General features: G+C 45.0%; 1 protein-coding gene across 2 annotated transcripts in view; it reads right to left on the bottom strand.

Annotated features, from left to right (window-relative positions):
• The window catches only part of JARID2 (jumonji and AT-rich interaction domain containing 2), a 201350-nt gene that overhangs the window by 81906 nt on the left and 92107 nt on the right, over positions 1–27337 (bottom strand). For both annotated transcript variants that reach the window (XM_032181365.1, XM_032181366.1), the window contains exon 3: positions 5213–5354. In XM_032181365.1, coding sequence (XP_032037256.1) covers positions 5213–5354 — 142 coding nt within the window. The remainder of the gene's footprint in view (positions 1–5212; positions 5355–27337) is intronic.

Here is a 27337-nt window from a genome sequence, read left to right as displayed (position 1 = left end):
AAGTGGTGCAGATTTGCATAGCCTACTGAAATTAGAAAAAGATAATACAAGCACCTGGGTTGATAAGTGGGATTACATTATGTGGTGGCAGGCAACAGCTGAACGCAAATACATTATATAGTGTTTCAATTAGCAAAAAGACAATTCACTGAAAAGGTTCTGGAAAAACACTTTGGTATGACGAGCAGTATCCCACTTTCACACCTGAATTGTAATGCACTACTCTCTCCGTCACCCAGAATACCGAGTAGTGATCCCTCCCAAACATACATACGTGGGAGCAGGACTGACCTCGTTTTACGTCTCGCATGGAAGATGCTAAATCTAGTGTTAGAGAGACTATTCATTATTAACTATAAAAACAATTTGATGAAAAAAAAAAGGGAAAGAAAAAGAAACCAACCCCAAGCCCCTTCACTCTTTTGACAGCTCTGCTGCAAGCAAGCCTTTTGAAGCTCAAGTTGAAAAGGATATATCATTAAAAGAAACCACTTAAATTAGCAGCTTGCCTAATGCACTGAAGCTTGCCTACCCTGGCTTTCTGTTGTGCTAAAGGTGTAGTGCAGCTCTGCCAGTCCAGCAGCTGTGCAATCACCAGCCAAAAGAGACTCTCTTCCTCTTCCTTGGCCACGTACTCCCACCCCTTGGCTTGGCAAGCTTCAGCATTCACCTAGCATCTGGGAGTTAAAGCAGCATTTAAAAAATAATAATAAAAGGAAAAGGGAAATTGAACAGGCAGCAGAAAGCCAGCACTATGCAAGGGGCAAGAGCACACCTCACGTGCTGGCCTTGATGCAGCACAGAACCACGCTTCTGACTCTCACAAGCCTGAGACTGTTAGCAGAAAGCTGCTGTATTAATTAAAGGCCTCAGAGGTTCCTAATAAACAACTTCTGTCCAATCTAGCTGGAGCAGCTTAAAACACAATCACTCCCCAGTGGGTTCTGCCTTCCTCCTGCTAGCGATGACCTTCCCTGTAGCAGAGCAGGACAAAGAGAAGTGCCCTCTCCTGGGAGCTGCACGTGCTCTTGGTCCAGGTGCGGATGCACGCCCGCTCTGCTGCTCCTGCGACGGGGCGGTAACAGCCCCGAGGGACAGGGGAGATGGCAGGGATGTTTGGTGTCCAGCAGCTGCTCACCTTGCACGGCTCTAATGCAAGTTTAAGGCACAGCCATCTTCGCTGAGTGGCTCTGAAATAACGTGCAGCAGCTGTGGAGTGAAGAACAACAAGCTTCCGACTGGCACAACCCATACGAGACTAGAAACGCGGTCGACTGTTGAATGTTTTCAGATTTTCTCCCCTGGGTTTTGTGCTGAAATCTCTTCCACCCAATTTTTCTTCCTTCCGACTAAACAAACCTTTTTCTTTCCCTTAGTGGAGGAAACAGTCTAACGTTGAGCATAAAAGCAAAACGTAAAGCTCAGTGGCTATTAAAATCAGCCGAGCCCCTCTCACTTTTCAAAGCCTCGTATTAACAGAACTTTACAATAAAAGATAAATGCCTTTGGCAATGCCCTGCGTGCATTGCTGGGGAGGGGGGTCATGCGAGTGAATGGTTTCTGATTAGTACCAGGAAGCAAGCAAGAGCCCACTGTCACCAAAGATGAACGCACTGTCATATCCAGCCTGCTCCGCACGTGTCTCTTCTTGGGTAAGGTGAGCAACCATTGCTGAAAAGCTGGCCCTGCACGCTGTTATTAATACAGCCGTGGCTGTGTTCTCCTCAAGAGTTGCTCATAAAAATTTAAAAGCATCCAGCACAGTGACTCAAACCCCTTTGGCCTGTTACCTGTTGACCGTCTCGAGTGAGAATCAGAGCTCGAGGTTGGAGAGCCGTAACGAAAAGAGCATGGGCTTACAGTGAAGTTACGCTTCCCCTTCAGGAATAACACGTGGCAATCACCTTTGCTGTGGCTTTTTAAAATGCACAGTCTTTGCTCCGTGAAGACTGTCCAGCCTGATACTTTATCAAGCCTACATACAAAGCTTTTGTTCATCTCCCCAAAAAGTATCAAAGAAACTAGCACCTGCTCTCACTTAGACAGCAATTAGACGGCAACTCATTACACAACGGGTTCAGCGTAGCGTTTTAAATGCGATAGTTGAGTGCTTTTGCCAAACATTAGAATAACGTGAGCACCTCTTTACAGGCTGAAAGTAGTAGTTACTACCCTTCCACCCAGGCCTGGTCATGCGTAACACACGCAGCTCAGGCCGAAGCAAGTCTTTTCCATTCCTTGAGTGGAAACCCAAACAAATTTAAGTACTTTGACATCCTGTGCTGGCCATTATGGCCACTCCCAGTCCAGCCAGACCCCACATATTCTGTAAGTAGGGCTCATGATTTTTTGACTGATCTGGAGACTTTACACAGGCAAAGCTGCGTATGTACTTCTGTTCCTCCTTACCACCACCAAGCTATCGCAGCTGAAACCTGTAGCATCAGAAAACGGCAGGTTGTGCACTTTTGGTACCATTCTGTCATTTCTGTTGAAATCTAAAACCCTACACTTGAAAAGAAATGGAGATGGGACTTTCCCTCTTGGCTGCAAACTGTGCAGAAAGCTGCCTCCAGCCCCCAGACAGCAAAGCTGTTAACTACCAAGAAGTACCCATGTGCCTGTCAGCACCTACCCCTCTACAACTAATCCCCTGACCAGTAGCCCACTGGAAGCAGCCCCTGCCTAGTTGCTCCTCAAGGAAAACTGACACCGGAGATGGCTGGCATGGTGAGACCACAACGTAGTGCTAGTTGCTCACACTCCACTCAGATTGCTATCCATCCATATTCTTGAGCAATTTCTCTCTGAAAAAGGAAGAATTTGGATCAAATATAAATGCAAATTGAATGCAGACATGCTGCATACACGCTCAAATCCGTCAGAAGAAATCTGCCAGATCAGTTTGTTGAACTGACAACCCTGGAGACCAGAAGATTGCCAGACAGGACAGACAGGAAGAAGGCACGAGAAACTGGGAAGAGGCTGTTTGCCTCCACAGTACCAGCCTGTCACTACACTGAAGACCCGCAAGGTCAAACCACAGCTTTCAACTACCAAATAAACTGGGTCCTGCTACAGGACCAGTGGAAGACAAACAACTGGGCAACTCTGGGCTGGGGAGGGAGAAAAAATGCATAAAGTACACGCTTGCAGCTCGAGTACTTAAAAATGTATTTTAGCACTAGGGCACCGATGGTTGTACACACAGCTGAGCCAACAATCGAAAAGTTTGATTTCAACAAAGCCCAAGGGGAAGACGAGGAGGACACGATTTCACAAAGCTTGATCAGTTCAGGCAACTATCCTATTGACATCCTCCTCCATGCCAGGCAAGTTTAGCTCAGCAGCCATTTCAAATCTCATCCCTTTTACTCCTTCTCCTGCCTACCTTTTGCCCACCCAGTATTCCTGACACAGCTCTGTGGGTTCCCGAGATGACCTGGATCAAAGCATGATTACGTATGCAGCTAAGCAAAAAATGAGAGAGAGGGAGAGAGGGAAGAAAGGACAACACCAAAACACTCAGCACAGCTTCAGAGAAGTTAAGAGGGGTCCAGAAGAGGTGTGTCAGCAAAGAGGAAGCTAGGAGAGGAAGGAAGATAAAAGTCTGTGTTGGGTGTAAAAGGAAACAAAACAGGAACGTTCCCCTTCGCAGCAAAACTAACGCTGTTTCAACGGCTCGTGACGCATAAAGAACTGAAAGGGTGCCTTGTCTTCCACAAAAGACAGAAAGACATTTTTCATCTTGGCTTCCTTTTTTGGTTTTGTTTTGTTTTTAGCCTGGAAAGTACCAAAGGCACTGGAGTTCCCTGTTACTTTTCATGTCTGATGAGTTGGTGTCCACAAAGTGAACCAGTCGTGGGCCTGAACCATCCAACTGCTTCTCACCATCGGAGTCCCACAGCCAAAACTATCAGATATCCCTTCAGAAAAATTTCTCCTGCAACACTCAAACGCAGTTTCTTGCCAAGAACCCTGGCAAAAAGCCTAAATCCATCCTCCTCCCACTATTGCTTTTAATCCTAACCAGCTCCTTCAAGCTACTCATCACCCCTTGACCCTTGCAAGCATGGCTGAGGAATGAGGGCACTGAACAGAGGGGACAGAGCAGGCACAGAGGACAGCAAAAATTCCAGATTTTATTATGACACACCACACCAGAGGAGCTAGTAGGCGTATTCAGAGATAGATTTTGGGTTTGGTGCTTTGGAGAGGTGAAGAAAAGCTTGGGGGGTCAGGGGTGGGAGGTATGGGGACTGGTGCCAGGAAACGCACCACCCTCCTCACCCCATATCGGGCTACCCAGGGAAATTCATAAGGTCACACAGAACATTTCTTCTGTGTGAAAGAGAGCTTTATTTTATGGTTCACATTGGACTGGGACTAGGGTGAGAGGAGCGTGGAGGAAAAAAGGTTGAGAAAGCATTTTCCATTTCTCTCTTTTAAATGGCATTTTTCAGTCAGCCTGTTTTGGTTCTCACTTCATACAGGGGACAACTCCCAGCCTCTGCCTGCATTTTCAGCATATTTTCTGCAAGAGATTGGCTGGAGTCCTACAATTTTAACCCACATTTTGCACATACAGGGTAAGAACTCGGAAGAGTTCAATGAGGACTTCGTAACTGATTTCTAGGAAAGAGGAGGCCGCTTACCACAGCATTATCTCAAAGCAGTCCTTTGCAATCGATACCCACAACACTGCATTACTCCAGTTTCTCTTTTCGAAAGTGTGTTTTTTTTTCCCTTTTTTTTTTTTTTTTTTTTTTTTTTTTTTTTTTAATCTTACCATGGTTTCCTTCACGGAAAATTAAAAATAACAATAATAACACTACTTCAGCGATGCTTTCCTTGAAATTACACACACAGACTTATTGATACATCCCTGAGATGCCATGGGGGCGGGGAGGGGAGGCAGGGAGAGAGTACTAAGGCATATAATTTAGCAATCACCTACTGCAAAACAACTGCTTTTACATATTTAAAAAAAAAAAAAAAAAAAAAAAAAAAAAAAAAACAGCAAGCACTGTCTATACTGATGGATGAAGCCAAAATTCACAGTATCCTCGCTGTTACCAGAAGGACTCTATGCTGGAAATCCTGTTTATGGCAGCGCAACATTTGCAACCTTACTGGTAGCATAACCACAACCTGATAGCACGAGAGGGACGAAGCAGAAAGGCAACTTCTTTAATCATAATGCTCTACCGACCTTTTCCTCGAGGGCCCCTCTTCGAAATCCGAAGAACTAACATCGTTGCTCGTTGAGGACACTTGCGATGCATCGTCCTTCTCATTCTCCAGCTGCTCTGATCCCGGTCCTAATCCTTTAGATTGGCCATTAGTGAGAAGTCCTGCAAACACAAGAAAGTAGAACACAATATTCAAAGCCTGCATAAGCAGCACCAAATGGATTTTATAAAAATTCACGCATTACACTAAAATAGAGAGTCGACTCCCAAAGCAATCGTCTTGCAAAAAAGCTATGCTGATAACATTGATTTCGCACAGAGGTACTTCAACAAGCAACTGGCTGATTGCATGTTTCTGATTTGGTTAGCTGTAAGGCAGCAGCTCCAAACAGCTACCCTACAGGTGTTTGCAATCACATTTATAATCTTGTCACATCCCTTACGCTAAAAGGGGTACAGCTTAGAGTCATAAACTCATCCCTGTGTTGTAGGCAGCCTGTTGACTGCCGCAGATGAGAATCTTTTTCATTTATCTGTAGATCACTATAAAATTAATCTGCCGTTTAATTAATTTGTCATCTTCTCGCGCTTCATTCTCCTGTTTCCAACGATAACAATTTATGATCCTTTAAAAAAAAAAAAATCCTAAACCCCAAAGGAGTTAACATCAAACAGACGTTTCTTGATTCTGAATCTTCTGACCCAGCATCACTCAAACCCAGAAACTCCTGACCACAGGCAGAGGTGCAGAGGGCAGGGGAAGCAGGGATGCTTTGTGCCTTAGCCCTGCTGGAAGCACAGCACAGCAAAGTCCCGTAGATGGCAGAAAGCATCGGGCCCTGCATAAGCATGCTGCTCAACAAATTTTGCTTATTCTGCTCCAAGCAATAAATACAAGATGACTTGACTCTTCCGAAACGACAGCAGATAGTGAAGCCACTCAGACTTAAGAAGGAATTAAAGGAGTAATATATTCCTCAGTAAACTTTATGATGAGAGGGAAGATAATTGCTAACAACGTTATCAGCTCAGTATGAGTCGTAACTTTATCCCGAAGAACGCTTTCACATCTCCCCATCAAAATGCGTCAGTAAATGGCATTACAAAGCTTTGTCTCATGGCTTTAGTTCCTCAGAAGAACGCTGGTGGGACCTCCCTCCCTCGGTCATCTCAGCAGCCCTTTCTCTAATTGTACTCTAGAAAGAAAACAGGGAGAGGGGTGCCTGCTTCCCCCAGAAGCTGGAATCTATAAAATTAAATATATATTAATAAATATAGTTTAAAAAGCAGAAGCCTGAACTTTTTTTTTTTTTTTTTGGGGTGAGGAAAATGCAGTTAACTCCTCTTTTTTTTTTTTTTTCCACCCCCCAATATGAACCCCACAAAAGTTGAACCTGAGCTAGGCACTGATTTCTGCGTTAAAACATCTCCTCTAACCAGCCTGAGCCTGATGCAGCCAAGTGAAACGACCACGCTTACAATTTTACCCCTCTTTTATTAAATTGCTTGGGGTGTTTTCCTTTCTGTTAAAGAGACCTCAATTCGTGATCTAGCAGGTTTTAGTATTTGATACTTCCATGGGGTTTGCAATGCAACCCTGCGATGCGATGGGGGGTGACAGTATTGCTTCTACATATTTCAGAGGAACTGAAGCAGACCTTTTCAAAAAAACATTAAAAAACATTAAACACTTTGATTTTATGCCGAATGCACCCTCATTGGAAGCGGCAGTGACCAAGTTTATTCTTAAACGTGATTCAACTTTTCTGCTCCGCGTTTTTCCGTGAAACTCCTGCTGATAAAATTTACCATTTTTAAACTCCAGAGAAGTCTAAATCAAGCATATCGTTTGAGGCCCGATACTCAGTAACTTAACTCTTATGACAGGATTTGATTAGCTTTTCCAAGACCAATATTTGTTCTGGAGGCTTGCCATATGTAAAACCCAGCAAACTGAAGTGTATGAGTCAAGAAAATCACCTTTTGGGCTGTCAACTTGCATGCACTTGGAAGGCAATTTCTATTCATCCTTTCTCCCTGCCAAGCCATCAGTGCACTTGGAAGACAAGCGTGATTTGTGCCCCTTACGGAGAAATATTGGTTTGTCTACTATTATTCATCACAACCGGCACCATCCCCAAATGCAATAATACCGCAGATAACCGAAGTTAGCTATCATCAGCTGAAACCAATTAAAACAAGTGCCCTAAAACGGAGGCATAAAGCTGCGAACGAGAGCTACTGATAAATAACGGGAGCGGGTGTCATGTTCTACAGCTTTTCAGGGTCAGCATAATTGCAAAATTCACTCAGCAGTGATGAAAGGCGCAGACATCCGCAGTCCACGGGAGCTGTCTCCTCCCAAGCACGGGCGAGGAAGCACATGCTGAATTAGGCTGTTAGAAAGTGTATTGTCACTCCATCATTTTTATATCGAGTGCATTCGGTGTGCCCCCAGATACCTTTCCCTTCGAATGCCGCTCCTGCTCGCTCTCCCTGCAATGAACAGCGCCCTTCACTGCCGCGCACCCATCAGGTTGGAGGCCCAGGGGTGTCGCAGGGCAGGGCGAGGACCCTAATGGTGTGTGGGGTGACACTTGGGCACCCTCATCGCCCTTAATGAGCTGCCACCGGTGCAGGTCTGCTGGGATGCTGCGGGGACAGAGTCCTGCTCACGTCCATCCACATGGGTTTGACTCTCCAAGGTTAACCGAGCAGGAGGAAGCAGCAGTTCATGGTTCGTAAAAGTGCAGCACATGGCACGAACGTAAAGAGGGAGAAGGAACTGAGCAAGAAAGGGTCAGTCCCCTCGCGGGACTGCTCATTATTCAGGCCTCGTGGTCAGAGTAAATCAGAGTTAATAAAAATAAATTTTATTCCCGTAGTATTGAGCAAAAAAAAAAAAAAAAAAGTGTTTGTTTTAGAAGTCACATTAGACTTAATGTTTTTTAAAAAAAACTAAATGTCATTAAATTTAAATTTGAACTTGGATTATATGTGGGTGTAGAATTTCATATATGAAAATGAGTTACATGAAATCATAATTCGTACGTACAGAGAAGCAGTGCGTACTCGCTGCCAAAGTTTAAAAGGAACTGAAACACATGAGCGGCTCAAAGGCACTGAACAAACACTGCTTTAACTGAGTCACTAATAACGGATTACTTGACTCAGTCAGAAATGCAGAAACTCACATATCAAATGGTCCCTTAAATTGGCTATTCTGGCTTCAGCAGATCAAGATTAGACGCTGTGAAAGAAAGGCCAGCTACTAATTCCTAGTGATTAAAAAGGGTAGCTTAAAAGTGAGCTGCAGAGATTTTAACATCCTTTCCACAACGCATCCCAGACACACGGATGTCAACTTTCACAGTTTTGCCGAATCCTTTTTTAAGCTGCTGCATAACCTGTGACGGCAAACCGTGCGCTGCTTAAAAAGAAAAAAAAAAGAAAAAAAAAAAGAAAAAAAAATCTGTTTATCAGCTTCTAACTGCGCTGAGAAAACAGCAGATGCAAGTTTTACGTCCGCCCTGTTACAAAGCTGGGGGGAAGGCAGAAGATCCCTCTCTGCCTTCTGCACACCAGTCAGTATTTAGGAGACTGCACTCCTGATACCTCCTTTTTACTTGCCTTTCACAGCCCGAACGTTTTCAAACCCAGCCGTGGCTACGAGTCTGTTTCCTCGTTTGCTTTTCCACCCTCTGGCTGTCCCACCAGCTCTCGGTGCCCTGCAGGAGCTGCTCAGGGCCATACCTGCTGTGCCTGGCAGAATAGGGAGGTGGTGGTGCTGGGTTAGCAGAGCGTGCTCCCCGAGGTCCTGCAGCACCTCGCTAGCCCACTGGCTTCTTGATGGTGGTTGTTAATTGAGCAGGGGCCTTGCTGAGCCTCCTCCAGCGATGGCCAGCTCCCTTTCACCGAAAACAGTGTGTGTGACAAGCAGTTCAATCAGCTTAAATGAGTTTACATTAGGGGGCTTGCACTGCCTTAAGAGGATTGCTTTTCCTAAGGTAGACTTGCTGTTCCAGTGCAGGCAGGGCTCAGTGTGTATCGGTACAGCTTTGCTAACCTTACCAAATTTGGTGACACCCACACAATTTTAGCAGCAACCTGCAAGTCTGTGCTCGAGCCAGGATCTAACACGTTTCTGGACACCTGGAGAAATGTCTGACAGGCACACGCTGGGCAGGTGTTGGGAGCACCGGGCTCACTGAAGACATGATGTGAAAATCAGAGTACCCAGGAGCACGCTGCACAACGAAATGCTGCAGAACTACAAATACACAGGGTGGGGACAGGAGGAAGAGAAAAGCAGAAAGGAGCAACGTTAAGGAAAGATGGAAAAAAAAAAAAAACGCAAGGGAGGGGTTGAGGTAGGTTAGTCGGTTTTAAGAATAGATGAGATGACAATGACCTGGTATGTTCTTCGTTATGAAAGCTACCGAATAATCAGGAAACCACTCTGAACAAATCTCAGCGTCACGTGGTTAGTCGGATGCAGTGCTTGGGTGAAGGGACTTTCACAGTGTTTCCAAAACACCGTTTCTGCATCGCTTACTCTAATGCCAACAAGGCATCTGAGTACGAACGTTTCCGTGACCTCTTGCAACGAGAAAGCAACACCTCCTTCAGCGAGCTGCTTCCCCACGCTCAGGCGGCTCAGGAAACGAGAAGCACTCGCTTGTATTTCCAGTCAGTTCTCACAGGCGGAGGCAACCCACAAAGCCATCGCGACAGAAAACCAGCAGTCAGCAACGCGCGAACGCAAGCCAAAGGAACTAAAAGTGACCTAAAAAAAAGGGGGCATTTCACCACGGCTGCGTTCACAGCTTTCTGTACAGGATGAGGACCTTGAGCCAGCCACTGTGTGGCAGGGAAGTTATGGTGCAGATCCCTAGTACACCTAAAATCCACACCTGGGCTCCCCGGTGTGTCTTGACCGCGGCCGATGCCAGTAGATACGGGGTTTGCCTCCCCCTTTGCATTCTTCCCCACGCACTGCAAGCTGAGTCGCCGCCGGCTGGTACAAAGGCCCAGTTTCCAGGGCAATTGGCAAAACAAATAAAGACAAGTTGCAAGAAGCTAAGAAAAAGTGGATTTACTCAAAGCAGCGTCCTCCGCGCGCCAGGATGACAGCGTTATTTATGGGGGCACGCAAGAGCACAGAACAGGAGCAGATCTTAGCTGCGTCGGCACGGAGCTTGAGCTTTGCTTGCTGATGGACTTGCCTGTCTCAGCTTCAGCTGTACAGTCTCGGCAGCATACAGGAAAGCTTTGCAGAAAATATATATATATACAAATAGCAATTTACTTCTCTCTGCAGCATCCCTTTTAGGAAAGCTGCAGCAGCAATTAACCACACACACCAGGGCTGACAGGCACATGCCATCTGAATGGGGGTAAGCTCTTAGGTATCTCTGCACTGCATAACTCTAACGAAGTTGAATCCTGCACACATGATGTGGAGAAATAAAGGTACTGCCTTCAGCTCTCGAGGTATTTCCACTACCTGTAGTTTCAAGCAGATAATGTTCTGCATGAAAACCAATAAAAAGTAAACCAAAGCCTCCCCACACCCTGTTTTCCTTCAGCCTAAGCACCGCAGGACTTGAGTTTATTAGGAGCTGTAATGCTACACACAAGTTTACCTGCCAAGCATCCTCACTGAATAGCCCTTGCCCATTTTCCAAGTGACAAACAGCTACAAGACAATACAAATTCACATCCCATTGTCAACAACCCTGAATACCTTCCTCTTCCCAAAAGCCCTTACATGCCAGAACACAAGCTGAAACGCTACCAAGAGCTTGGTAGGCATGTTAAATAAAACCATTAATCATTTGACGCCAAGTTAAAACATCCCAGTATCTCTAAAACATCTGCAACAGCCCGCATTAATCAGCACATTGTACGGAGTTACTGTATTTAGCTGTTGTATAGCTATGCACAAAAGATAATTTAGTTTTACAGTGCAAATGCCATCTGTCACATTGTCACAGCATGACAAGGTATCACATTACATATTAAACAGACAACACGCCTCGAAAATAAGGCCTATTTTCATGCCACGGTTGTCTTAGAGACTAAAGAACTGGGTTTTCACGGTAGTCACATAATTTAAAAAAAAAAAAAAAAATCTCTGGGCTAAGAGATACCTATCTGCTCTTTTTTTTTTTTTTTTTTTTTTTTTTTTTAGGTATGGATGTCATTAAAAATGCTATTTTCATCTCACTTGGTAATAAAGAACTACAGCAGTTTTCCATCTCTTAAAAAAAAAAAAAAAAAAAAAAGAAAGAAGAAAAAAAGCAAAAAGCAGCCCACAGCATGCAGCAGTCATTGTTTACACCACATGATGCCCTGCATTGCCACGCTAATGGTGGTTAACAGCACGTGGGCTTTTCGGATGACAAGCCACTGGACATTAGGTTGATTGTGGTACATCAGAGAGCACACGCATCCAGGAGTGCTGTTGTGCCAAAATCTGTTAGCAAATAGCTTGCACAGGCCTCCTAAATGGCCGGGACAGGGCTTTCAGATGTGGATATACATCATTACTGTGGAAGCCAGGCAAGAATGACATTACAGCACAAGATGTTTTTGTCAGCTTGTCAAAAGACGAGATCACCAAAGAGAAGCGATTAAGTAACACAGGTTGAAAGAAGCTCCTTACTCCCATTACATCTCCGTCCAAAATCGCTATTAAGCAAGCGAAGACATTTATGTGACTTTGTTCCCTACGTATGAGCCACTCATCAAGCACCTGTTAGCATCATTAATTGAAATTACATTGTTCTGATGCTTTAACACAACTTCTTTACGTTCTGCTTTTCTTTGCCTTTAGGTTGCCGGTGTTTTTTTTGTGTTGGTGGTTTCTTTTTTGTATTAAACTGGTAGAAACAAGGACGTAACAGCCAAAAATGAACCTCATTTACTTCTGTTGGGAAACCACCCCAGGCCATAATACAAGGCTCCGTTTTATTTATGAAATATGCATCTGGAAGAAATAAATAATAATAATAAATAAAGGAACCAACACTTGCAACATATTACCCAGAGAAAAACCTCACTCAAAGCCTACATTTCCATTATTTTATGTTTATTAAAAAAAAAAAAAAAAAATCCATTCAAAGGGACACACCTCACTGATTAAAGACATTTCTCAGCTTGTAAGGACACAGTGAAAAATCAGACCACCTGTTTCCCCCAAGCAAGACACATTGACGCTTCTGGTGCCTTGTTTTTTTAATAGGACAGAATGGAGGTGATTAGCCTGGGCTCCACGGAGGTGTGGTCTGGACAAGTTTGGAAACAGGAATACAAAGCAGGGCAGGTATTTGCATCACAGGTGAAGAAGAAGCAAGCAATAATGCTCACTCCAAAACACTGGGGAACAAATAGGTTTCATCCTAAATCCTCTTCTCACAAATCAAAAGAGCTAAGCTGGAGGTAAAACCAACACATACCTTGCATTTCTGCACAACCCTCCATATTTAAAAAAAAAAAAAGAGAAAGAAAAAAAAAAAAAAAAAAAAAAAAACCAAGTGGTTGTGCTGAGTCCCAAAATTCAAGCACAAGCTGAGGCTGTTGGGGCTGTTGTGAATGAAGCAGAACAGAGGGGAGGAAAAGAGAGCTGATGGCAAACACTGCCAGCTGCTCCCTATCTGTTATATCGGTAGCATTGTGCTATCAAGCTTCTCCCAATTGCTACTGGAGCAGTGTGATAAGAGAAGAGTGGCAGCTTTTCTAATAAGTAGGTACCAGGCCGTGTAAAGGTCATAAGTTTTTGACAAACAGAAACAGAGTTAATTTTATAGTACTCTAAGCACTCGCTGCTGGCGCCGGGGAAACGAGCACTGTGTCCTCGTCCTGCGTGTTGCCAAGGAGCAGCAGCATTTGATGTGCACAGCTTGCAGCCCTCTCCGTCCCCCAGCCCCTCTTGGAGTGCCGGCTGCAATCAGAGAGCTTCAGAAGAGCAACAGGACTCCAGAGGCGAGGTCCTAGCTGTAGACTTCAGAGACACACTGCTGGAATAGGCACGGGAAAAACCATGTGCAGGTTAGGATGCAGGGAGCTGGACGCCTGTGTCCTGCTGTTGGCCCTGGACCAGGTCACCTCCACGCACTGCAGCTCACTCACCTGGAAGGTAAAGGTGGTGAGACCAACCTCAAGAGCCCGGAGTTGTCCAGACAGCACCATGTGGGATGAGGGGTCATGACTGAAATCCCTATGTGGCACGTGCCTCGTGTGGGTCTTGGCACCGGACAGAATGGCTTTATTTCTCCCCTAGGAGAACAAATGCCTCTTGATTTGCAGCTATGCCAAGGACATCTGTCCTACAGGACATCTCCTCTCCTGCTCAGTAATAACACATGCTATCTGGAGACAGATTAAATGCACATTTCATTCGAAATCACAGGCACAAGCAGGTCCACAGGAGCGATTTCCCTCTTTTCAGCGAAGGATATCAGTGATAGAAAAATGTGCATCATCACCAAGATAGAGCAAAGTCTGAGTAAGTTCTCAGGTATTAACAAAATCATCAGTGACATATGAATAAATTATTCTTTGTTCTTTATGCCAAAACCATCATGTCTTCTTTATCCTCTCTTTTCTGGGGAATTTTACGGCTGAACGGAGAACCAGTGGGGTAATATCCCACGAGAGGAGAGAGTAAAAGGAAACCCTCAGCGTGCCTGCGAAAGAACGTATTTCATTTTTAAATGTTTTCTGTCTTCCATTTGTGTTTGGCTTAAATCTATTTGACAGTTACTTGAAGAAAAGTTAGCGACTCCATTTCTAATGTGTTTTTGCCTGTTCTTTACAGGAAATCCCTCATATGAAGGAGAGCACATTTTAGGCCTTTGTCACCTACATGGAGCACGAGGTGAGGGCAATTTCTTCCCCTTCTGAATCACTTCTACAGACCTGTCTTAATTTTAAAATAAGTACCATTGTTTCACCAGTTATTTCCCACCCTCAGCATCACAGGGATATGCTTTTAGACTCAGTCTGAAAGTCTAGACCTTACCTTCTCTCACAGTCAAGCTTCCACTAGGAATGGGTGGACAAGGGAACAATAAATCCTCACTTCAAAAACACCCCTACCTTGGCACCGAGGGACGAGGCAGATTAGTAAAAAATAAAAAAAAGCCATTCTGGTATTTTAAGTAACACGAGAGGGAAAGCTATGCCAAGAGCAGGTCTCTAGATAACAGCTATTCTGCACTAGAAAGAAAAAATTAGCAAATGTGTCTCCACAGAGTATAAATGAAGGAGGGAGAAAGAAGGTAAAGGCAAACACGCCAAAGCAAGGAAGAGCCTGCTAATTGGAAGAAAATACAACATATGAATGTGCAAATAAAACAACAAGGGAAATAAACAGGCATACAGTGTTTCACTGCTCGCGCTGAGTATGTGAGAGCCCTAAAGAGGAGAGACGTGCGGCTAAAACCCAAAGGCTTAGCACAGCTTGCATCTAGTCGTTCCAATTTCTAGGCAGCCCTCGCAGCCCGTATAATTTGAAAACAGCGTATCTGCGTGAAACTGGATACAGCAGCAACCCAGCATCGTGATTAACATTTGTTACACGCTTTTCCTCTAACGAAGCGTGGTTCCGAGGGATCTGCAGTGACAGCTTGGTGGAAGGGGCCGGGCCCAGGGTCTCACAGCGGACGGCCGTGACAAAATGGCCGCTTCTCCAGAGGGAGCCATGTTCCTGGCTGCGGGAGGGCCACCAGCGGGTGCACCCGGTGCCAGCAACCTGCCTGGCCTCGCAGCCCCTTCTCCAGCAGCCCCCAGCCTGAAAGACAGGCATGAGCACGCAGGCTGTGAGAGGAGGCAGCCTGAGTCACTTCTTTCATGGTCACATCGAATTTAATGGCCAAAGGGCTTCCAGGGCTTGACTTCTTACCCACAGCCCACCAGCCAGCCAAACGCCCGACTCCAGAAGGGAAAGAACTCTAACAAAGCAGAAGAAGAAGGGGGAAAAGGACGACAGAAGCGTCAGAAAGCCCTTTCGGGGAGGTTACCCTCCGCCTAATCGTCTGTAATTCTGCCCGTGTGTGACAAAAGCCGTGAAAGGCAAACGCTGAATGACATACTTCTAATTGCACAGTCCCACTTGATATTTTAACGCATGTCATTGAGGATTTGCCTTTCGCGACTTCTGCCAGCAGCACGGGCAGCCCTCCAGCCAGCCAGAAACTGCATTTTCCCTAACGTGACGTGAGTGCCGAAGATTTTCTTCACTGCAAGAGCGCGGCACGGCCCTGGGACGCAGCAGCCACGATGGTCCCTGCCGCGAACAGGGTGGGCACTGGGCCAGAGCTCCCCTCTCCTCTCCTTCCCTCTCCTCCTACTACTAACCACCTGAATGGTGATCTCTGAGTTTAGAGCAGCTGAATATCTGCTGACACAAAGCAGGCCACCCTCCCTTCCAGCTTCACAGCCAAGACTCCCTGCTGAAGGGCCAAGCAGCAGAGCATCCCCATCCCATCAGAGGATGGCGGGGAGGAAGGCTGCTCTCGCATATCTGCTCCTACCCTTGGCAACCACGCTAGTGTACAGCCCTGAGACATCCCTCAAAACCAGGAGGAAGTTGAGAAGAAAGTTATCTGAGCAATTCTCAAACGTTTTTGTTTAAAGCCACTGGTTTCCTGAAGCACAACCCCAGCTTTTATCCATAATCCCAGATTTCATCCATGATGCTCAGTGCCTTGCTGCTAGAAGAGAAAGGCCAACTCTTTCCAAGGCAAAACTTCTTCTGGGAGTGAGCCCTTCCCCTCGAAACACCATGCACCACTGATGTCTTCTCCTTTACCCAGAGCAGCTGCCAGGCATCTTAAAACACTAAAAAAACTAAAAACACCTGCAAGACCTCCCCAAAATTTGGACTTTAAACTTTGGGGACTTGCTCCTCCTCACTGCTTTTACTTCTGGCCTTTTTTGTTTTGTTTTGTTTTAATTTTCTAGCTTAAAGATGCATTTCCTCACTTTCCTAAATTAAAGGTGGGAAGAGTTCATGTTGTGCTCGGGATGCTCTGCCGCTTCGCCTCAGCCCCCTGTAGCCCCTTTGCAGCGTTACTGTCAGGGGAGAGGAGGCTCGTGACAGTGACAGTAAAACGTTCAGACCAAGCATTGCAAACAAAAATCACAAGCACGATTTGAAAGCCTGACACAAGCAAACAAATCGTTCTGCCACCCACATGCACGGGAGCGATGACACTTCAACTCTGCTTAAGTCCTCAGCCTTCGCCCGAGGTACGGATGGATCCCAGCGCGTCTCCTGTGTGGCGCCAGCAGGGCTGGGAGGATGCTCGTTCTCTACCTGCCGGGCATTGGGTGATGGAGAAAACACGCCGGGAGATCAAGCTGTAGCTGGGAGGAAGATGCTGAGGAGAAAGCGGAGCTCTCCCGTGCTGCAGTGAGCCAAGGGAAGGTGAGGGGAAAAGCGAGGGGAGCCCAGGCTCGGTGGTCAGCTGAGCTCCGAGGACCTCGCGATGGGAGCACGGGGCACAGCAAGAACGATGCAAGCTGCAGACACCAGATAGAGCATGGGTTAATTAAGACTCTGCTCTTAACTGGGGGACAACTTCTGACTGAGATCATTGCAGCTCTCTGAAGCATCAGCATGTGAAATGTCAGCGATGTTACAGCCTTCAAGGGAAGGCTCCTCACGTGTCAAGCAATTTCCATCTCTATTTCTAGTTGCCGAGACCAGCACCTTCACCTTCCTTTTGTGAGACCTACAGACACACCTTAGGGTGGTGGTAGGGGGAGTGCGAGCTGGGGCAGGAAGCCACAGGCTTGAAAACCTGATGCCGGAGAAAGGGCTTGTGAAGGCTGAGGAGACCTCCCACCACACCACCTCCCAGAGGGTTCGAGGAGATTCCACCTCCGTGAGATGTTTGGCTGCTATTAAAAAAGCTTTTTTGCTCAAGTTTTGGGGGCATCAGCAGGGGAAGTAAAACAATGTCAGCTGCTTCTTGACTTAATATAAACCTTGGAACAACCATCAGCAGACACTCGGACAATCAAGAATATGAAGCAACGCATGTTTAAGAACTTCATCTGAGCAAGAAAAGGAGGAAAAATATTATCCTGTCATTTTTAAAGAATACTGTTTTCTTCCCTCAAATTGGGAAACTATGAAGTGGGCAAGAATTGGTTGCACAGAATTTTCCTTGCATCCATTCACAATGTTATAATTTATTGCAATAATGATATTCATATTCACTGAATAATGATTCATAACCAAAAAACAACGAACCTTAGCATGTTTCTTGCTAGCCTCAGCATCAGAGAAGCAGAAGTAGGAGGTGCTTCCAACTGGACAGCATGGAAATACAGGGTGAAAACTGTAAGCAAGCTTTCAAAATAATACCTGAGAGGTTATATGCATGCTACAGTTCCTCATTGCCTTGCTACAATAAAACACACAAAATTGATTTAGGGCCCAAAGTACATTACTGGAATTCAAAGAAAACCAACACGACTCTATTTCAAGATGATGGGACAATAGTGAAGGAAAAACAAAAAGAAGAAAAAGGAATAAAGAAGAGAAAAGAAGAAAAAACAAAGAGGAAAAAAAATGAAGGCTGCAATCCCTCCCTATGTTCACAGTACTCTATAAAATGCTGAGAGACGTACTAAACTGAAACAGTCGAGGCAACAGAAATCTTCCTGGAGTCAGAACGTCCCCTACCCTGCACGTCAAGGCATCTCTACCAAGTCAAACTCAAGTTGCAAGGACCCTTAAATGGCATTAATGCTTAGCACATGCTTCGCCCTTTGTGTGTTCCAACTGCTTCAAACCAAAGAACTCGTGCAGCAAAGAAACGGGAGAATAACTCTGCATGCCCCGACACGGGATGGGGTCTGCTCCAGCAGCCTGCTCGTCCCACCGCAGGGGAGGACGGCGTGTTTTACAACCCCGGCCCCATGTGGTGGGACGAGGCAGAAAGGACGGCGTCGGCCACGCAGCGGGTGCTGGAGCCACCCTCCCAGCAGGGCGATGGAGCAGCCAGGGGAAGGAGCAGGGCCACAGGTAGGTCGCTCTGCCTCTTGGTAAAGGAGCCTCCACAGGGCAGGGGCCAAAGCCAGGGCCTGGAGAAACCCACAGTCTGCTCCAGGTCCTTGAGGAGCCAACAAACTCCTCGTGCTCTTCCCTCTTGGCACACTCAGGCACCCAGGTCAAGGCTGAGGTCCCAAGTGAAACAGTGTGGTCGCTCAGAGAGGCCACGCAGCAAGCACGGCAGTAAATGACAACAAAAACAGCCTTTTAAATACATACCCACCAGAAAGGAAAGAAAAAAAGTGCACTCTCATTTAATGGAAAAAGGAAAACAGATGACTGGATCCAAAGTGGTGAGCAGGATATGAGAAGGCAGAGCTGGGTTTTTGTTGTTTTTTCTTTACAGACATATAAAATCAAGAATGGCTTTGGCAGGAGCTGGATAGATAAAAGTGGACCACTTGTAAAGGAATGAGGTGGATTTTTTTACTTTTAATTTCTTTCTGAACTTAAAATCTGCCTTAGAGATATTATGGAAAACACTTTCAAGTTTAAAAAAAAAAAGTCACTGGGGACATGAAGGCCTCATTGTTTTCCCCAAACTTTGTATGTCAACACATACACATGCATAAAATCCTTACCTCCCTTCTGAGACATTAAATCCACACAATATCTCTTGGAGAGGGTAAAAAGGAAATGTAGGTCAAGATGTTAAGATAGGGATTGCTTCTGAAAGATGAAAGCGTAAGAGGACTAAGCTTTCATTCCTTATGTTTCTTTGAGATTTCAAACAGAGTGTTATTTGATAATGGTTCCTTTCAGAAAATTGGAATTTAATATAGCTAATTATAAGTTAGAGAATTAATGTACAGTCAGTCCTCCAACTGAGCGGGTATACCATGCTGGTGCTTTTTACCAGCATGCCCCCAGTGCTTATTATAGATCTTTTCTCCAAATACTGAGGCCAATCTGCTCTCTCATTAGGCCGGATGGCCCAGGAGTTTGTGGGAGGAGGGAAAAAAATAGAAATCAATGATCTGCAGGGCTGTAATGCTGAGCCGCAGCAAGCAGCCTGGAGTTGTCCTCACAGCACGGCAAAATGCAGGAACAGACCCCACTTGGAAAGGGGAAAGCACAGAAAGTAGAGGACAAAGAATGGAAAACACAAGTAGCAGGAAGAGAAAAGCTCACAGAGAAACGGGAGAACACATTTTCCTGGTTATGATTAGAAGGGTGGGAAAAGGACAAAACAAAAGCAAAGAGAGAGCAGGGGGAGTACTCCGAATTGTCCACTGCTAACATGGAAGTATTAGAGAATCGTTTATCCTAGGAGCAATCTTAAGTTAAAAATCCTGACCTACATTTCATGGAAACAAAGAGGTATAAATAGGAGCATCCCTCTGAACACTCCTCGGCAGCGAAGGCAGCTACATTTGGACCAGGAACGGTTTTTCTGCGATTCGGAAGCGAGCCACGCATCGCTGTTTCAGAGCCCGAAATAGGTTTGAGATGCTCTATTTCTAGAGATGGCACAAAACGTGTTCGGCAACATCTGCTGCACACCACTGGTTAGTACGTCAAGTAACGCTGCACTTCGCATGGTCTTAAAACATGCATAGTACTTGAGTGGGCTTTGGGAAGAAGGAATTTGCATCGCGGGAAGGTCTTCAGCCAACAAGGCTCTCGCAGTTTGTTTTTCACCACGGTTTCAGCCCGAAAACTAAGCCAGCAGATTTCTTTCAGTTTTCCAGTGGAGGTGTGAGCTCCTGCAGTGACGTCTCCTCGCCGAGTAAGGCACGAGCTCTGTTTCAAGGTCTCAGTCAGAAGGGCCATAACCAGTTTCTTCCTCCAAATGGAGGAAGAAACTTCTCAATCATCAGCTGGATGTGGGGAGAAGGGGCGCATTTGCAACTTTATCAGGAAAGATTTGTGATACGTTAGCAGACGAATTCCTCTGGAGTCGTACTCTTCTTTGGCATTCCCCCACCTGGGTTAGGGAAGGATGTTCCACAGGGAAAAACCCCACACCCTGGCAGAAGACACCTCTCCTCTCAGAGAGAATAGCACTGGTTTTTACATAAAACAAACAAGCTACAAGTGCAGCGAGGTCCTTCCTGTCACACTTAGAGCTTTAGGGAGCTGAAGTCTCTCTGACAAGCAGTACTTCTCCATTGCTTTTCGACCTTAGTGAAGAGAAGCAGTGTGCATGGATAGCACTCTCTCCATCAGTCCGCTCGCTGGTTCCTGCTGCCTGAGGAAGAACCTGGTGAACCTACTGTCAAGGAGGGAAAACAGTCACGGTTTCCATGAGACTACCCCAACTGAGTCCAAGATGATTTGAGAAGCTTTAAGTAGGGATTTAGTTCACAGTTACAATGTCGATCCAGCCAGATGGTAATCCAGCACCACCTCAACATCTAAGAAACAGTCTAAGAAAGTCTGCTTTTCAGGCCATTAGTGGCAGATGCCTAGAACTACAACAGAAAGAACGGGAGGTTTCTATGCCTTAACTAACGACCTATTTATCCTGTTTTATGAACAGAGTGCTTGTATATAATCCTCTACTATGCCCTGGATGCTAATCAACCTTCAAAAGACTTCACGTGCCAGTTTTATTGGAGTGTCTTCCACACAGCCATAAAGGGAACTTCATACAAATAGTCCTACAACCTGGGAGAGATCAACATCGGCTCATGGCTCAAAAACCTCTCTTTCACCAAGAACTCTTAACTTCTGGAGACTCTAAATATACAAGGACATCACTATACTGTGCAAAAGTGATCCATGAAAGAGTGCATTTAAATCTACAATTGTAAGTGGGCTGTGTTTATCTACTTATCTTGTCCTTTTCTATTAGAGAAAGTCATTGCTAGGCAAACGTAAACTGGCATGTGAAGTCCATCTCTGCAGGACAATGAGATAAGGCAAATCTTCTGGGACAGGCTTCCACCCGAATAACACTTGACAAGTAGTCCCTAACCACAGGGACCCCAGCTGCAGCTGCACAAACATCCATCTCCAATTGATGTAAGGGATGGGGAAGAGTAGTGACAACCTTGCTTCAAGATGATCTGGAATTCAAGCCACACTCTAACAACTTCTACCCTTTATTCATAGCTTCTACCTGAAGGCAATCTTTGCTGACCTCCCAAGATGTAGAGGCAGAATGACTAGGTAGAAAGCACTCTTTTATTATGCTGGCAAAAACTAAAATGCTCTTTGCTTACTGTCAAGTAGATTGTCACATTGCAGGGAAGTGCTGGGGCTCTTCCTGGAACCTTCCAGGATGGATGCACCATCAGAACCAGCAGAAGGGAGGGGAAATCGAGTCCTTCATGCACGCTGTGCAACAGAAACATGCTTCTCCTCACCACCAGCCCACTTCCGTATGCATCAATTTCAAGGCTCTGCACAACCCTCCTGCTTCATGCTGCCACGTGAGGCCAGAGCGTGAGAGCACGCACAAGGCTCTGAAACAAAATCCCAACATCACAGCAAGAGAGCAGGGGTCAGGAAAAAACAGTCGGGGATGAAATTCCTCTGTTCAGCCCTCTCCATCCACCCCACCTGCATCTGAAATGTTTCTGTACAACCAGGATGCCTTTTCCCAATGTCCTATTTGAGAGGACATGCTTCTACCACTGCCCTAACACCCTCTCGCTAGCTTTGTGACAACATTTCCTCTCTGAAGTAGAGGAAAAATTGTACTCCTCCACTTCTATCACTTTTAAACATCTTTCAGGCTCTCCACGCACCGCAGGCACAACATAAAAACACTGGGGTGCTTAGCAGGCAGAGTAAGCAAAACACCTCTAAACGTAGCGGACCATGAGCACCTTCACCTTTCACAGGTGAGGGATAAGCAAAGGAGGAGAAAAATGTGATTAAATGCTGCTGTAGTCTTCAGGCATTACTCAGAGTGGCTGGCAGGGGCCACATCTTTTGCAGGAAAAGCGTTTTATCTCCTGGCTTCCCAAACTGTACCAGGTCAGCTGAAGAGGTTTCAGGAGTTTGCCAGCTCTGTCTCTCTGTGGGATCCTCAGCAGATTGCTCCAGCTGGGCTCCTTCCAGCTCTTCCCTTTTTCCATTTTAGCATATAGCTTGAATAAAGAAAACAAGATGAAGGCTTTCAAAGATAACGCAGTCTTTCACAAACAGATGCAGAACAAAGCACAGGAAATTCTGAGCAAAGTAAAAAATGAATGTTGTCTGCTCGAGGCTTATCTGGAACGAGTTAGCCTCTTAGTGGACAGATCTGAAACACGCCGACTGCGATTGCAGCGCTCGCTAATGGTCTGGGGAGAGGAGCAAACAGGATGAGTACGGGTGGAAATTCAACTGCCTTCAGCACTTGGAGCAGGCAACTCCTTTGGACGTACCGGAGGCAACACTTGCGAGTCAAATCTGTGCTCGGCTTGTCACTGTCATCCCCGCCACCTAAGCACACGGCTCGTACATCTGCAGCCATGAACGGACACCCCACTTCAAAGTATTCAAGTCATTTAAATCGAGAAATAAAGGACATCAAAGGCAGATTATAGAAAATGTTTATTCATCTGATCCTGGATACAAAAGCACATTAACTGCCTGTAATAAATCTGTGCTAGTCAGACACACATACACACCAAAAAAAAAAAGATACGTAAAAAAAATGCATGCACATTCATTACGACGTGGAGCGATCTGCTGTGACTGAACAGTGAACGTGCTAAGCTATATTTATTCTCCGGAAAACATTCACCCACAAACACCGAGAAATATCTGCTGTGTGATCGACGCCTCACCAGCATCGGTTATCGAAAGGCAGCAGCTAGTTCAGAATAGTTTCTGGGAGATTTTAACATCCAAAAGACCCCACGAAAACCAAACCAAACTGCAGAGGCATGAGCTCAGGAGCAGGCTGATACCACAGGTTGTTCTGAGCAGTAAAACGAAGGTGACTAATTCTTGGGTTCTGTTGCTTAAAAAAGGAGACTGGTTTTCTAGCTTTTCACAGCAGAAATGCCACGTTCAAGTGTGGTTTGATGACTCAAGAGAACTCAGTATCAATCTGCTGAAGGTCCTGTGCCCGGGAACAGAGGTAATGGGGTGGTGTTTTTTTTGAGGTTGGGAGTAGGTGCACTGGCAACTTGCGGGAATACTTACTGTGCCCATCACTAGTTACAGCCATCTGTCACTGATCTCCACTTTTTCTTCTAAAACCACTTTACTGCCAGCGTTGACACGATAAGGTTTATGGCACGCATGACATCTGCGCTGATTAAACACAGCCTAATGGCCTTAAAAACGTCCTGCTGGACCAACGCTCGCAAACTGTTTTCCCTCTTTCAGACAGCAAGCCGTTTCTAAAACACCCCCCACGTCAAGCAAAAGCCTCTGTGGAGGTTATAAAGCCCTTGAAGACTGAAAGTCTTCTCTCTAACACTCTGGAAGTGTTAGATACAGTCTTGGACGAATACCACAAAGCTATACGGTAACAATAATTAACAAAAACCTTGTTCAAAGCTAAGCCCAGGCAGCCCTGAGCAAAAAACACAGCTCCTTAGGATTGTCCACACTAACTGCTCTACGCAGCCCGTGCGTTTGACCAAAACTCCTCTCCACTTTGACTTGTGACATTATTTCCCATTGCACTGCCATTTTCTTAATAAAACAGAGCATTCTAATTCAATGACGGATTTTTCTTTCCCTGTTTCCTTACTGGTTACATTCCTCTTGTCTGTCCTTCAGACTGAAAACACCAGTTATTTAGTGCACGGTTTCCTTCTGCCATTCATGAGTAATGGGGTAGCAACGTGAGGACTGAAATTTAAACCCTCTTTCCAACCTGCAGACCTTTTGTCTCCACTGGAACATTTTAATCGACACTAAAATAATAATAGTGATGAACACTGGGCATCCGACAGACAAAAAAAGCCAAAGTATCTTTCTCCCCACTCCCATGCCTCCAGACAGGCATTGTTTCTAAACAGAGAAGCATTTTGCTCACTTTTTCAGAGCATACTGCTGCATCGCTGCCTTCATCTCCACTTGGCCTCCAAACTTCACACAAACAAGTTTCCATCCCCTCTGATCCGCTGGGCGAATCATACTACGGAACTCCATCATTTACGCTACCTTTAACAGCTGCTTAATTTTGATTTGATTTCTGTGCGAGCCACAAGCTGACTCTTCACCGCCTCTTGGTGCAACTCAACAGCTGGAGAAAGCTGCCAGCACCACCACTTCTTGTCTCAGAGGATTACCAGCAGGCTCTTCATCCGCCCCGACCTGCCAGAGTTTGAAGAATAATGCTCTAAAGAGGCTCTGATCTCTCTGGTTCTCAACCCCCTCATAAAAGTCTAAAAAAAAATAAAATCTAAAAAAAAAAAAAATAGAAATTTAAAATTCCTTATCTGCCAACCAGGGAAATGGTTGGTTTTGAGTACCAGGCACTGCATCTCACCAGAGAAAGTACCAATAAAAACCTATTTTTCCAGCAACTTCTGTATATTTTGACATAACGTTTCTAGAGTCAGCTCAAGTAACACAAGACCCGATGCATATCTTGGTACAGATCTGTACAGACTTAACATTCGTCAAAGAAGCCACTTCATGCGAGTTATGTCACGCTCATTTACAGAACAAGCAAACAGGAATTGACAAAGGGTCCAAGTTGTGACAGAGCTGCCAATTGTACAAGGTATTTGAGAAAGCGCTGTCCTTTCGGCTGTACGTGCCAGACAAAAAGATTGCCAGCCTAAATCCAGACCCTGGAATTTTTATCACTGCAGAAAACTGACTGAAGCTGTTTGTTTGTCCACACTCAAGGGTGTTCTCTTTACTGCTGCTACAAACAGTAAACCCAAGGCAGCAGTTATGCAGAAATGACCCTGAATCAAGGAAAACAAAATTGCTGTCCCCTGGTTGGGGTTAAGGCAAAGTTTTATTTCACAGCCAACCCATGCAATGCATTTCACCACTACATCAGGGGTGCCTTTTTTGTTAGTTTGTTTAAAGATACCTTCTTCTAACTCCTGCGACTGCGAAACGTTTTTCTCCAGTTTTTTAAACTGCATCTTTCTTTGCTCCTGTTTCTGGCAACTGCTGCCCTTTCCAGCACTGAGGCTGCAGTTAGAGAAGATGTCTGCACCAGTCCTAAGGCTGTGGTTAGAAAACATGACCATGCCAAGTGAGCATCAGGTGGCACTAATCCCATCTCCTCCTCCAACTTTCAGTCAACATACACTGTACCCTCAGCCACTTCTGATCCCTTTCCTTACCTTACTTATTTTAGGCCTACAATAACTCAGTCTCCTGCAGACTGTGTATGCTCTTCTGCAGATAATTCGTTGCTTTTTGTTAATTTTCCACTACCTACAATTAAGAATATGCAGAGACGAAATTATTTTTGGAATTACTTCCACTAGAAATACACACAGGGACAACAGCAACTTTTTTTTAGGTGGCAGTGAAATGAAGCTTTAGGAAAATTAATTCTGCAGTTCCGCTGTTCCTTTCCCTTGTAGAAAAATGTCCACCTCCTATCTTTTAGGGAAAAGGCACGAGAAATTTTTCTGGCAGTCCTGCAAAATATAGAAATCACATGAACATGGGAGCACAACTTGGACATAACTGAAGAGCATAGAGAACACGCAGGGTGTAATTTGGCCTACGGAACTTTTATAAGCATTAATTTTGTAAAAGGAAAAAAAAAAAAAAAAAAAAAAAAGCCTGTGTCAGCTGATGAACAAGCAAGTCCCTGGCAGGCTCGAGAATGAATTCTGTTCTAAAAACAAAGAAAGGAAAAGAGATTTGGAAATTTTCAGCGGAGCCCAACCCCAACATCCTGTTATTTATTTGTTAATCTTTAAATTGACTTGACAGCAAGTACCGAAGTGAAAGTGATGTTGAGTGCCATGACAAATCTGCTCAAATGCTTATTTTCTGAACCTTTTAGTTGAAAACATCTATATTTAATCACAGTTTAAAAACTAGCCAAACAGGCTGCTTACGCTGAATGTAAAGGGAAAATATTGCAAGGTTGAAAGAGGTGTTTCTGTTTCTGTAAATGCATTTTTAAAATCCACTTACACTGACAAGGGTCCTTGGCACACTTACAATCTTCTACTAAAGCTTAGGAGAGGCAGACAGACAGACATTGCTTACTGTCAACAAATGCAATTTCACATCGCTGATGGAGTAAAAAGCTCCCTAGACAAACGTTAGCGTAAAACCTTCTCCCAATATTTAATTGAAGCCTTCAAAAATAAGAGAGATGAAGTTACTAGGTCTGAATCATCAAGAGCAGAGCCGTGCCCTTGGCCTGGAGAAGAGGTGGTCACCCCTCTGGCAGCTGCTGCCCCCCCACGTATTTGGCTTTTTGCAAATAAGGCACAGCACTGAGCCGAATCTCCCAGCTTAGCTGTGTTTAAGCATCTCCACCATCTCTGTCACAATTTTTATGCCATGCTTGGGGTACTGTCTACAAGGTTTCCCTTTCATATCTTTCCCAATGTTTTCTGGCTCATATATTCTACTTCCAAGGAGCTCATGTTTGCCACAAGTTTAATATCGCTGGCATGTTTGGAAATTGCCGTGACACCTTCTGTACAGCAGCACACTATATGCTTGAATAATTCTATTGTTTCGTTTGCTATTTCTTTTGAATTACAAAGCACCTTAAACCAACACGCAAACTTCTGCGCTTTCTCCATTTACGAAATGCCAACACTTCTGCATCACAAACTTCTTCTTTATCACCAGTTTCTAAAAATAAAATTTTAAATCTGTGTCATAAAACTTTGCTTTCTGATGTACTCTTCTGAGGGTACTGATTTTGTTCTCATAAAAAGAATGCAAGCGATAATTACAGCTTTTATTGCCTTTTTTTTTTTTTTTTTTTTTAAACACTGTCTTATTTTTCATTCTAAGCTACGCAAGAAGAAAACTATTTCCCAGGGGAATTAGCTTTCCTCTTAGACAAGGATCTCTGAAAATTGGTTTCACAATTCCAAACACCAATCCCTATTCTTAAAATCTGAACGCAAATGACAGGCAGCAGTAATCAAAATCACTAAAGAGGTCCCTCTGGGTTTTCCAGTCTACGACCTTGTTTCCATAATCAGAGTTTCAGTATCCCATTTAGGGCTACAAA

This window comes from Aythya fuligula, chromosome 2 (assembly GCF_009819795.1).
Source record: "Aythya fuligula isolate bAytFul2 chromosome 2, bAytFul2.pri, whole genome shotgun sequence".
Lineage (NCBI taxonomy): Eukaryota > Metazoa > Chordata > Aves > Anseriformes > Anatidae > Aythya > Aythya fuligula.
The sequence above is the reverse complement of the archived record's forward strand: the minus strand, read 5'-3'. Positions and strand labels throughout refer to the sequence as shown.